A 13,858-nucleotide genomic window follows, 5' to 3' on the forward strand; every position below is an offset into this window, starting at 1 on the left:
AACAAGACCAACCTTACAGGGCAGCTTGGAAAGTCCTTGTATTCCAATTTATGAAATTCTTCCGTCAAGATGTTTTCATTGCAACTGACTGACAAGTTGCCCGACATCGACGTAAATAAAACACTGATCAATTCAGTGCTTACTGTATTTACGTCGATGTAGGGCAATTTGTCAATCAGTTGCAAGTCCTTGTAGGTCTTCAACATCAACTTTAACAACTCACTGCAGATTATATCAAGCAACTACATTTCTACATGTAACATAACATTTGTATACTTGTTGAAGAAGTACATTTGCTCACATGATGTGATGAAACATTATCATTTCAAGGCTTACCAGTATATGGAGTAAATGAGATACTGATTCCAAACTCTCCTAAAATACATGACATTGTCACACACACACACACAAAAAAAAAACCTTTTATTCTGAATTCTACACTAGATGTGAATGAAAAAATATGCTTACTTTAAGAAATCAATATGACTTATTTCACTTATTCATACGTGTGATTACCTTTTGTATGAGCACACTATACATTTTGACATATTAAAAAAAAAATTAGAACAAGATATGTTTTGTACATTTATACTTTTTTCATTGAGAATAAAAATGAAAATCTAAATGAAATTAAAAATGAAATGTGTCTAACATGACCTCGGACACAGGTTGAGTGCTAACAACACACACACACACACACACACACACATGTACACACACACACACATCAAAAAAAAAAAGAAGAAGAAAATACTGGAAAGAGACTAACCCCATGGCCTAGAAATCTTATGATAGGAATAACATTCTCGTTGGCTATACACTGTAGGATCCTGGGGGCGCCGTAGAGACCCCCTAAACAGGATGACAGGGATGAGATGTAGAGACCTAGGAGCCACAAGAAGCCCGTCAGAGAAACCTGGAGGCAGAAAAGGTCAAAGGTCCTATGTAGGATCTGGATCTGAGGCTAGGGTAATACTGCTTTTTGCTTGCCTGAAATTTACTAGATGACATCAGGAACTTTGTTCAAGCTCTCACTATTGGTAAAGATTTAATGGTGGAATGTTACAGTCATAACTTTACCTCTTTCACTATCTAAAAGTCACAGCGACAGACACTGTATGATAATACTACAGATTTTTTTAGTTTGCTAAGAATTATAAAAATCTGTTTCCCCCATTTTACTGCCCTTGATAGTATACAAATGATGCACAGGATAGAGTGCGTTAGTGGAGGCGTTATGCATACTTGCATTCTCATACATCCTTGTAGTTCTATTGGATTTGACTGAAATGCAAATTTTATAACACTTTTTTCTAGATGTGGCTGCAATAATGTAAGGAATCAGGTAATCAGGTACTTATTCAATCATAAAATCAATTAACATAGACTATATATGCATCATTTGGAAAATAAATTGTACCCATGTTGGAGGAAAAAAAAAAATATAACTAATTGGGAAAGAAACTTTTTGAGAGGGTTTGTTAAAGTTGCCTCATTAACCTGGCTCTAAGACAGAAATAAAGATGTCTCACTTTAGGGCTTTTAGCAACAAAATTGTGCCACAAATACTTCACCTTAGAATTCAAATAGACACAGACCTGCTACTAGTATTTCTCAATCCCATATGAAGATCTGCACTACTGTAAACGAACTCCCCTAGGAACACAATATCACCTATTTCAGGTTGGAGACTTTCTGTGTCCCAGATTGGATGGGTGCACTCACCGTCTCGGCTATCATGTAGTCATTTTGTAGGTACCACCTGTCACAGGTTGCCCCCAGCAAGATGGCAAAAAGAAGGTAGAGGACTGTGGTCACTCCCAGGGCGGACAGCGTCCCCTCCGGAATGCTCTTGCGCGCATCCCGCAGGTCGCCGCTCATGTTGATGCCCGCCATCACCCCGGTGGCCGTGGGGAAGAAGACACCGAATACGGTGAAGAAGTTTTCCCCGGGCAGGTAGTCGGCGGCCGAGTTATTCTTGAAGACCGTCCGGTTGTAGCCCATGAAGCCGTCGTCTGTGGTGTGGAGTGAAGAGAAATTGAAAGGAAATTACTTAGGAATTTTGTGCTGACTTATTCTACTCTCGCATATTACTGGGTTATTCCTACCTTCCTCACTCTACACTTCTCATAAGCTAGAAATACTATGGATAGTTAAAATGTAAAGGTAAATGTAAGGCCGGCCTGCCTCAGATATATCAGGGAATCCCCGTAACAAATTGTACACAGCTTTTATCACTGATTGACAAAGGTATACTGTATATCTTTGAGGTATATGTAAGTACACACACAGCCAAAGAACCTCAGCTGGAGTCGAACATTAACGATGAGCATATTAGCATTTGCTGATGGCCAATTCTCTTCTAGCAAGCCTCTGCCAGTCATATTTTTCGAATGTACCCTGGTGGGCAGAGAATAAAGATAGATTCAATCTGGCCACCCTTCTCTCCCCATGCTACCATATTTTTTAACCCGTTGAGGAGGAGTCCTGAGACTACTCGGGTAGGTGTCTATGGGAAATGTGTGTTGTAGCAAAATCAGTCCGTCCTCAACGGGTTAAAGGGGCATTCCAGATGATTTTCATAATTTTACATCATGTAGTACATAAATCGACAGCTCCATGTATAGAATCGTGGAATCTTTTGTTGTCCTTGAGTAGAGAAACCAATTAACTGCAAATCTTAAACAAATTACACTGAACAGGGATGATGACATAGCAGCCTCACATATTTCAGAAATGTAGCAGTGTAATTCCGTTACAATATCGCCTGCTTTTAACAAGTTCACTTGTGAAGAATCTATGCATGCCTTATTCTTTTGTTCTGCTTCCTTGAGCCCAATTCATGCATTCTTATGGTGAGGCTGCCATGTCATCACCCTTGTACATTGCATTTGTTATAAATTTTGAAAACATTCTCAATCCTCATCCCAATCACTATCTAAATTCGGAAACTCCGTACTCAGTTTAACTAATTTAAAGTCGTTCAAATGTTAAAGTCTTAAAATCATCAGAAGGTCCCCTTTAAAGGACACGTCCACCTTCATATACATAAGGATTGAGAGGATGCAGCAATATTAGTAGAACACATCAGTGAAAGTTTGAGGAAAATTGGACAATCCGTTCAAAAGTTACGAATATTTTAAGTATCTGCGCAGTCACTGCTGGAAGAGAAGACTACTACAGTGTATGATGCCACATTTTACAACTATATAAGGAAAATAAAAAGAGAATTTCACAAAACTTGACTTTTTGAATAAAGTGCACATTTCTTCGACTTGCTACTGACGTATATTAAGGGTAATATTATTCCCCCTGCCTTCTAAAAGAGAGAAGTCGAGTGTTCTTTTGTTATGCGAGAAAAATGGAAATATGTTGAATTTTTTCTATTCTTTCTTTATATTGTTGTACTCATGTGACATCACAAGCTATAGTAGTCTTTTCATCCAGCCGTGACTGAGCAGAAACTTCAAAAATTCATTAATTTTGAACGGATTGTCCGATTTTGCTCAAACTCTCACTGATGTGTTCTACTAATATTGCTGCATTCACTCAACCCACATGTCTATGAAGGTGAACTTGTCCTTTAAGCTATCTGAAAGGAACCAAGGAATGTGAAGACCACCAACCTTTATCTGTGTGGGCCACAGTTCCCACCAGAAAGTCCAGTGTGGCCACACCCAGCACGGCCAGGAGAAGGAGCTGCATCTTAATGACCCACTTGACCCCTGCGATGTTGATGGCCAAGAGCAGGAGGATGACCGCTATGCCCACGCCTCTCACTGCCCAGGGGTTGGTCCAGTGAAACATCTCGGCCACCGATTCGCCAAAACCGGTGCAGTACAGAGCACATGCCACGGTCTGAGATACAATGTATATAAAGCAACGATGTTATAAGAATAGATGAGACAGCTGCATCAATGCTACAAATATTTTCAATTTCCATGGACTTTCACTCAAAAAAACCCCCCAAAATAAATGTACTGAACAAAATGTGCAAAATTTTGCTCGAACAAAAGTGTTGCAATGAAATCATTACAATACTCATTAGTTTTCCTCTTTTTTTAAAATACTTTAAGCATTCTCCTGTTTGAACATGTAAACAAAAACTGATCTTTCACCCTTATATTGAATGAAATGCTACACCATGCTCCTCTTGCAGATTTTCATTACAAATGAGTGTGAGTAATGTGTTAGTGCACACAAGTTCATTCTTTTTTACTCACACTGAAGAAAATAATCCATTATATGACCTAATGATACTTTTTTTTTCTTTTGTTAGAATATGGAGAAAATTGAAAAATAAAATAAAAAAATAAAAAATGTAATCAGCAGCAGCCTCAGAGAGAGAATGCCGTAGCCTCGGAATCAGAGATTTGATCGAGATTGAGGTGCTGCCACTCCATATTACAATTTGAAAGAGGAAATCCAATCAAAATGGAAATTACAAAATAAGATCTTTGTTTTGTGTGGTTTAACAACACAGTGACATTAGCCATTATCATTGTATAAAAGCAAATGAAATACATTTGAAAACCAAACAAATTGCCAAATGATACGCACACAGCTTCTTTTCTACATTTCCTTCTTAACTGATAACAAAGTGGGATCAAAAGAAAAAGAAAAAGAACATTCTCAGTACCCATATCTTTGAAACAAGCTGTGATATGATTTTATGCATCTAGAATGAACAACGGCAAAGAATTGATGCTACTTGTAGTAGCTACAGGATGTACACTCAAATTTGAAAAGGTATCTAATTGAATCGCAGCTGCTCCAGCCTTTCTCAACTTTGCTTGCATGTGTGTAACATGCTGGGAATCAGTGTCTTGGACAAGATTACAGAACACATCATATGCAGACCATGTAGAAAGAAGAAGAGGAAGAAGAAGAAAAAAGTGCACAAACAACTGCTAGACTCCGGCTATACAGGGTGGCCCAGAAAGAATGGAACACCTAAGATCTTTAATTGTAAAAGCAATATTGTTGCAAATATGTCATTATTTTGCATACTATTGGAAAGGCCATTCTTTTTCCAATAGAATGACATCAAGTTCTTTAATTTTGGTTAATGTATTATGATTTTATGACCATTTTTGTCAACCCTTGCAATTTTCAAAATGTAACCATTTTGCATTCTCAGAGATACCAAAACCAGCGAGAATTCGGCTTGCCATAGAACCAGTTGCGTTCACAATGTGTGGAATGTGGGGCGGACAGTGTGATTGTCACTGTCCGTTATCAATGTGAATAATGTGAATGTCATTGTTAATATCATTGTGAATGCTATTGGTTCTATGGCAAGCCGAATTCTCTCTGGTTTCAGTATCTCTGAGAGTGAAAAATGATCACATTTTGAAAATTGCAAGGGTTGACTAAAATGGTCATAAAATCATAATGCATCAACCAAAATTAAAGAACTTGGTGTCATTCTATTGGAAAAAGAATGGTCTTTCCAATAGTATGCAAAACAATGACATATTTGCAACAATATTGCTGAAATTAAAGATCTTAGGTGTTCCGTTCTTTTTGGACCACCCTGTATAGTAATGTACATTTTTTATGAGACCTAGATGATTTAATATGGGTAACAGCAAACAATTCAGATGTTCCATCTCCCAGACCCGCAGGGGTGGAAGACAAGGCACATACTGTCATTTCAGAAGATGTTCACAGTCACGCCTGACCTTTTGAAGAACTGAGTTCACATATATCGAGACAAATCCCTACAGAAGCAAAGTCTGAGCCATGGAGCGGCGGGGAAAATTACTCCAGCAGCTAGGAGACAGAGCTGTAATTGTTGTGCTGGATTACATCCCATTGGATGGAAATGCAATAACAGTGGCAAGTGGTGAAGGAATGAGAATGGAAAATGTGCACTGGACAGAAAAATAAAAAGGTGAATGCCTCACGTCCTGAAAATGAAGGCTGAGGGTGAAAAAAGTACTTTCCATTCAAGTCAAATGACACACGTATACAAAAAGAAAAAGGGAATAAATTGTAGAAAATGTTGGCACTTAAAAAAGCAATGAGATGGGGCAAGGTCAGTAACTTACAGCTCTCTGACAGGCTTGTACAAAAAGTGTTACACCAAAAACGAAATATCTAAAAAAGACACTGTTATATCTAGGGTCACTGTCCTTACCTGGCCAAAAGAATACAGAATGCCCAAAGTGGCCCCCATCCGGGCCCCCAGTACGTGGGACAGTAGGAAGTAGATGCCCCCGCTCTCCATTTTACATCGCTCGCAGACACCGATGGCCGCCAGGGAGGAGATCAGCGCCACGGTAACCGTCATGAGGATGATGAGAACCGAGAGGCCCACTCCAGCGTTGCCCTGGCAACAGATGATGACAAGTGTTAAAAGATCTATGATGAGAAACAATCACTACCAGACAGAGTTGAGTGCTTTTAATAATCCTTATCACCATCTCATCCATTCCACCTACAGAGGTAGTCCACAATCCCAGCCTTGGATGCAATGGAAGGACCATACAAGCCTCCAACTTGGGTGATGATATCATAATATATTCAACCTAATGCCTAGAAGACTACTCTTTAGCCTTAAACAGTATCAGTATCCATGGAAACAAACATTTGACAGTCTAAATTCAGTACTTAACATGATAAATCACATTATCACACTCAGCTACAGACGTATAATTACGTTACAACTTTCCTGTGTGATGTTTAGAATAAACCAACTAAATTCCTTGCATCACCAGCTTATTTCTGCAAATGTCATGGTACATTGTATTTCTATGCTCTCCTCATTCATCTGATCACACTGTTGCTGCTGTTAATACCTCAAACTTCCAAAAATAGGGATATCATGAATTGCATTTTGTCAAGAATAGTGTAAACCAGAAATTTTTGCATGCACATTATTTTTGTGAATTTTTCAAGGAGCCAAGAGTTGTGAAATCAAAATGCACCCATAGGGAAAGTTTTTGTCTACATTACAGTATAAATGCACTAAATGCCAGTGGCATTTGTGAGGATTTCATGCCGAGAATATTTTTGGTTTTGTGTACATGTAAGCTAATGATAGACTCTTTGCATGTACATAAATATGAACAGTGCTTCAGAGAACTCCTTATAAAAGTATCAGAAACACTTTTTACAGGAAGCACTACTTTATGTCCAGGTTACAGAAATCTGGAATAAAATCCATTTAGCCCTCATCCATGTTAACTTGATACACATGTACATTGTATGCTCGGAGGGCATCTACCCGTACTAGTATTCATACACAAAATCAATGTTATTACACTGTATTATGTATGCATGCACAGTAAAATACATTTATGTGTAGCAACATATGGATTGTACCTCTTGATATTTGAGCAAAATCAGGCAATTAAAACAAAAGCGATTACTATTTGAATGTGTGTTTAGTTATCTACAATGTATTATGGCTTTCCAAGAGCATACTGAATTAGTAGTCCAGTGTGGTTATGTTAAAATGAATGTTTGTTTAATTTCTACATATAATAAGCTTATGTATGGTTTGGTAGAAAGCAAAGAATATTAAACAATAATAGTGCTATATGTGACCGTGCATCACAAAACGAACAAAAAGTTGCACCCCTTGATTTACGTGAGGACTCAAAAAAGGTAAACCGGGTCAATCAAGTCAATATTAAGTTTTTCATATTTTCTGGAAGAACTATCCTTCTTCTACATTATTCTTAAGTTTGGGATCATAAAATGAATGGGAAAGTGGATTTTCTGCAATTTTTCTACAACCCTTTTTTGTCGAGTAGTGAGATCAGGTGTGTCTTAGAGGCCCCTTTTCATTTCTTGATTAGACCCTTTGCACGCTCTTCACTTTCAAGTCTGATAACTATGGAAGGGATAGCGCTACTGCTTTGAAAGTTAGCATTAATCATGGACAGAATGTGTTAATAGAGCATGCTCAATTTCATTTCAATCTGATAATCCCTTCATTGTTGTTACTCCAGTGGTTTACATCTTGTTTTTTGTCCCATTCATCACACAGCGAGCACGGTTTGGTAAAGATTAAACACTTGAATAGACAGATAGACCCTGTACTTCAGAGCCTCTTTTCTCGGTTCATACTTTTCCAGAGTGTGTGCTTTCTTTCCAATATTTAGATAGGTTAGGAGAGTCCATTTTAATTGAGCTATATATCATTTTAAAGCTTAGAGTCTGCTCTTTCAGAATCTGCCCTTAAATAAAAATCTGTGTCTGGTGACTTTTTGCTTGTTTTGTGATGCAGGGTCACATATACCATTTGTGGTTTTTATTAGGTCCACAACAATCATAACAGTTCCTGTACTCACTTAACCCCTTGAAGACGGACTGATTTTGCTACAACACGCATTTCCCATAGACACTTGCCCAAGTATACTCGGGACTCGTCCTCAATGGGTTATAAAGGTGTACGTGAAATATCTGTCATTTTGCATTTTCTTGTGGAGTGAATGCAAATGCTTCATATCAGTGAGTACATCAAAATATGTACATCGAAAAAAATTATCATTTGAGTTTTAATTAAGTTTGAAATCACTTTTTTTTTTCCGTCTTACGTGAACACGTCCGGATGGTGGAAAGGTCTGAATAAGAGATGGTCAGATACTAAACGAGGTTTGACTGATTTCACAGCCATGCCCACTCCGACGCATGCAATGTACTGTCTCACCAATACTTTGGCCATGAACTGCTCAAGGGACAGTATTCAAGTGCTACATTCATTCCCAGACGGTGTGCAACGTAGGGCACATCCACTACAACAATGTAGTTGTACAATGCATGTCATTCTAGTTTCTTTCCAGCAGTGTGTGTGCTTCAGCCTGCTAACTGCAACTCCCACACAAAACCTTGCGGAAGCAAATCTACATTAAAGTACCAGTATGTTATTTCATCGTTCGCGGTTCGAGTGGCTTGGCATGATTTCTGATGCAGTAGATTCATCCAGGCTCAAAAACAGGTGGTTTTATCTTACACACACTTGGAAACATAATCCCCAATCCCACACTCTATACTAACTTGCTGGCATGCAGTGATTTTATGTTTTCTCTTTTATCACAAACCAAAAAAAAAAAAAAAATAACAGAATGTACTGTATGGATGTACCTTGTGCTGAACTTTTAACCGGTCGAGGACGGTTTGCTTTTGCAATAACACACAAAATCACTACAAGGCTGCTTCCTCGTTAAAAAAGAAAAAAAAAATACACAAACTGAAGACATATAAATGCACAAACTACAGGACATGCAAATATCTGGGCACCATTTCATGAAAGATAAATCAGCCCTGACAAGTTATCAGTCTAGTACAATTTTAGTAAAATCTGTGGTTTTGATTCAGGGCAAGTCCAAGATAAGGTCCCCTCAGAAGGCAAAATTTCATCTGTGCTCAATATTGACATGTTTGGTATCATTTTGAAGCTTATGAGTTGAAGTTTTGATTTCCGTGGAGGAAAAAATGATGTTATGTAAATTTATGCAAATTTCAAGGGCTTCATTTGCATATATGTGAAACACAGCGTTACGTATGGGACATTTATAAAAATTCATATTAATTCAAAGGAAAGCAAATAATATTTGATTAATATGTGGACATAAGAAGTTCATCACATAGTTTAACTTGGTATGGAAATTTAGGGATTATGCAAATGATTATGCAAATTAGCTCGTGTCCTATCATGAGATGTCCCATACGTAACAAAATGAGGTCATTTTTTTAGGTTTTTTCTGAAATTGCTAAGGTTATTTTAATGCCCTTTTGAAAAGTTCTAATTTATTGTTTAGAGATATTAAATACCAGAGAAAAAAGAAAAAAAAGTAAAACAAATATTTTTTATTAGGCATTGAAATAATGTTACGTATGGGACAAATGCGTTACGTATGGGACATCGTCATACATATTGCATGTGAATGCATGTGTAGCTAGCTGGGAAGGTCTCTCAGTACACAAATGGTCAATCATCCTGAAGAAAGCATCCCAACATTGTACATAGTGTGTAGCTACTTTTTGACTTATAGAAACTTGAAACAATACATGAACTTGACTGAACAATTTTCAGAAAGGGGGAGGGGAAAATGGCAAAATACACAATGAAAAATCAGCATTAAAGGGATGGTATAGTTTTTTGTAGAAATGGGGATTCAGTTTTCAACATTTAAAGAGATGATTGGAAACCAATTATATGAAATACTTAAGAACATAAAATCCTAAGACTAGAGGAATTCAAAGTTTATGTGATGGAGATCCAATTTGAAATGGTTGTGATATCGTATAGAAAAAAAAAAAGTAAAATGATTTTTTTTTTTATTGCAAGTGATACACAAATTGTCCTTATTCAGTTTTCAGTAGTAGCCACAACAAAATTCATGGGTATACATACTGAGGTGTGACTCAAATCAATGACCTGACTGCTAGACAGACATCATATCTACTCGATCACTGGGGTTCCACGCAGCAGGTATTGCTTATTTATTAAACTTAATATTTCTTGTGTCAAGTTGTTTTTTATTGAAACTAAATGGCAAACTGCCCTTCATCAATGGAAGTAAACACTTTAAACTACCAGGTATTCAATTTTTCAGTAGTAACTATCCTGATAAAAATAGGGCATACATACTCAGGTTGGTCATAAAAAATATAGAATATGATTGAATGTGATTATGATGGTAAATATCTGGGGAATATTGTTCCCTTGTCAATATGGATCAGTATTTGAGTAATTTCAACTGATTCCACCTTAATAATTATGCAAAAATTTGTTAATGGGTATTTTGCAAAATTATTTTGCAAAATACTCATAAACATGCTTCTCCACACACTAAACGAATGGGGGACAAAGGGCATGCATACCCAGGTTGGTCAAAAAAATATAAGAATATGATTGAATATGATTATGATGGTGAATATTTGGGGAATATTGTTTCCTTGACAATCTGGATCAGTATTTGAGTAGTTTCAACTGATTCTACTTCAATAATTATGCAAAATACCCATAAACATGGTTCTTCACACACTAAATGAATGGGGGACAAACTGTCCCATACGTAACGGTCCCATACGTAACGCGTCATGTCTGTCTTTAATTAGAACCTGTAATTAGAGCTTTTTGCCTAATGACATGAAACTTACCTGTGATAATCTTGAGTGTTGTGACTTTCATCACAGTGAGTTACAAGTTATAGAATGATATACTTTCAGAGAGTTTTGAGGTTGAAAAAAATGTTCAAAAAAACAAAATTTTTCTGGTCCCATACGTAACGGCACATATTTTCTCTTCTAGAATATAATTGTCAAGGTCATTTTTTTCAATTTTTTACATGATAATACTTCTCGTAGATATCAATCACCATGATGAAGTTCAATATGATCAAAGGCCATTAACACTATTTTTCAGGTCATAAAAGTCTCTGAATGTCCCATACATAACGTGCGCGTTATCTTGGACTTGCCCTTCACTATAAAGAAGCTCTGGTTGCTGACTGTTACTATGGTAATTGTCAGAGAAGTACTGACAACTTGTCAGGGCTGTCAACTTTCATGAAATACTGTCCTGGTTATTTCACGTGTTGCAAATGTCCTAGATGTATTATTGTTGAATAATTCATGTGAATGATGACAGGATTTTGATTGTTTAATCTTGTATACACAACAAAGAGAATGCAAGGTATAAATTTATGTATCAAATATGAGGCATTACTTTAATACTGGTGGGTAATGCCCAAAGTGGATGAGGACTTTAAGATCTCAAGAAGGACAGGGATAAACAACTATTATACACCAGAAAATATGCTTTATACCTTGGTGAAAAAGACAAAAAAAAATATTCAAATGGAGTTACAATACAAATGATAATGTTCTCGTTTTAAGTATAAACATGCATAACTTTTGATTGACAAAAAAAAATATGTGATATTTCAACTGAATGAAATTCCTTTCCTTGGAAAGATTTGCAGGGGCGGATCCAGGAATTCTGTAAAGGGGGTGGGGGGGGGGGCGTGACTAATATTTCTGGTGCCACTTCCGGGTTTCATTTCATTTTTTTCTTTTTATTTCTTTTATTTTTAACGAAAAATAAAGGGGGGCGTGTGTGCCGGTTGCGCCCCCCTCTGGATCCACCACTGATTTGCATAGTTTATCATTAATATTATGTGTGCATAACTTTACAGTCAGCCTGTTTTAAATCAAGTACCAGCAGATGGTTAGGGGTCACTCACTGACCCATCTCTATTCTTGACCTCATTCCCTTTCATATGGCCATAAGGTCTGTCTGAGTGAGTCACCGTGATACAAATACCTGTGTGATATTGGCAGCTGTTAAATTGTCTCTTTTCATATTTTAATGAGGAATGGAGGGGAGGTGGGGATGGGGTAGTTAAGGAGGAAGGGGAGGGGAGGGGAGGGGAGGGAAAAGGAGAAGGGGAGGGGAAAGGGGAAGGGGAGGGGAGGGAAAGGGGGAAGGGAAGGGGAGGGGAGGGGAGGGGAGGGGAGGGGAGGGGAGGGAAAGGGGGAAGGGAGGGGAAAGTAGGAAGGGGAGGGGAGGGAGGGGAAGGAGAGGGGAAAAGGGGAAGGGGAGGGGAGGGGAGGAAAAGAAGGAAGGAGAGGGAAAATGGGGGAGGGGAGAGAAAGGGGGAAGGGGAGGGGAAAGGGGAAAAGGAGAAGGGGAGGGGAAAAGGGGAAAGGGGAAAAGGGGAACGGGAGGGGAGGGAAAGGGGGAAGGGGAAAGGGGGAAAGGGGAGGGGAGGAAAAGGGGGAAGGGGAGGGGAAAGGGGAAGGGGAAGGGAGAGAAAGGGGGAAGGGAGGGGAAAGTAGGAAGGGGAGGGGAGGGAGGGGAAGGAGAGGGGAAAAGGGGAAGGGGAGGGGAGGGGAGGAAAAGAAGGAAGGAGAGGGAAAATGGGGGAGGGGAGGGGAGAGAAAGGGGGAAGGGGAGGGGAAAGGGGAAAAGGAGAAGGGGAGGGGAAAAGGGGAAAGGGGAAAAGGGGAACGGGAGGGGAGGGAAAGGGGGAAGGGAAAGGGGGAAAGGGGAGGGGAGGAAAAGGGGGAAGGGGAGGGGAAAGGGGAAGGGGAAGGGAGAGAAAGGGGGAAGGGAGGGGAAAGTAGGAAGGGGAGGGGAGGGAGGGGAAGGAGAGGGGAAAAGGGGAAGGGGAGGGGAGGGGAGGAAAAGAAGGAAGGAGAGGGAAAATGGGGGAGGGGAGGGGAGAGAAAGGGGGAAGGGGAGGGGAAAGGGGGAGGGGAGGGACAGAGGGAAGGGGAGGAGAGGGGAGACTGGGGAGTGGAGAGTCAATCTTCTGGGTTGAATTTGGTGGAGATGATAGGATTCTGGTCATCCTTGAGTGATCACAGCAAGAGTCCGGAACCATCTCTAATGGCCTTAATGAAGGTGCTTTTGATGTCATCATTTCTGCAATTTTAAAATCTGAGGGGTTTAGTCTCCTTTGATAAATTATTTGCAGATAGGTATAAATGTATAAATCTTAAAGTCTAGATTTTTGCTTATCACAGAAGAAAAAGAATTCCAATGCAGTTCAAGAGCATGAATCATATAGCACTTAAAATTGCATTTATGATACAATAAAATCTAATAAAATGATACCATCCACCATTATCTAAATTTTCACACTACCAAAATTTCACTGGGACTGTACCAGTACTTTACAGTAGACTAGATACACAGTACCTTGCAACATTTTGAGCAGCCATTTATGACAGCATTTAACCCAATCCTTTGACACATACAAATTTGTATAGTCTGAGACACCTTTCAATGTACAAACAAATGTGGGTGTGAATTCTGCCCCAGCTGTTGCTTTTTCTACACGTGTACAAGTCTTCCTTGTACATCTGCAGTGCACAAGGGTACTAATAGTAGATT

General features: G+C 38.8%; 1 protein-coding gene across 3 annotated transcripts in view; it reads right to left on the bottom strand.

Moving 5' to 3' along the window:
- LOC139714281 (solute carrier family 12 member 8-like) overlaps window positions 1-13,858 on the bottom strand; it is a 55,373-nt gene that overhangs the window by 12,763 nt on the left and 28,752 nt on the right. For all 3 annotated transcript variants that reach the window (XM_071625998.1, XM_071625997.1, XM_071625999.1), the window contains 4 exons: window positions 6,143-6,334; window positions 3,627-3,858; window positions 1,726-2,015; window positions 770-916 (listed from right to left, as the gene is read on the bottom strand). In XM_071625998.1, the coding sequence (XP_071482099.1) occupies window positions 770-916; window positions 1,726-2,015; window positions 3,627-3,858; window positions 6,143-6,334 (861 nt within the window). The remainder of the gene's footprint in view (window positions 1-769; window positions 917-1,725; window positions 2,016-3,626; window positions 3,859-6,142; window positions 6,335-13,858) is intronic.

The sequence above is a fragment of the Diadema antillarum genome, unplaced genomic scaffold (genome assembly GCF_040938485.1).
Source record: "Diadema antillarum isolate AM-2024a unplaced genomic scaffold, OU_Dant_1.0 seq00002221_RagTag, whole genome shotgun sequence".
In the NCBI taxonomy this organism is placed as follows: Eukaryota; Metazoa; Echinodermata; class Echinoidea; order Diadematoida; family Diadematidae; genus Diadema; species Diadema antillarum.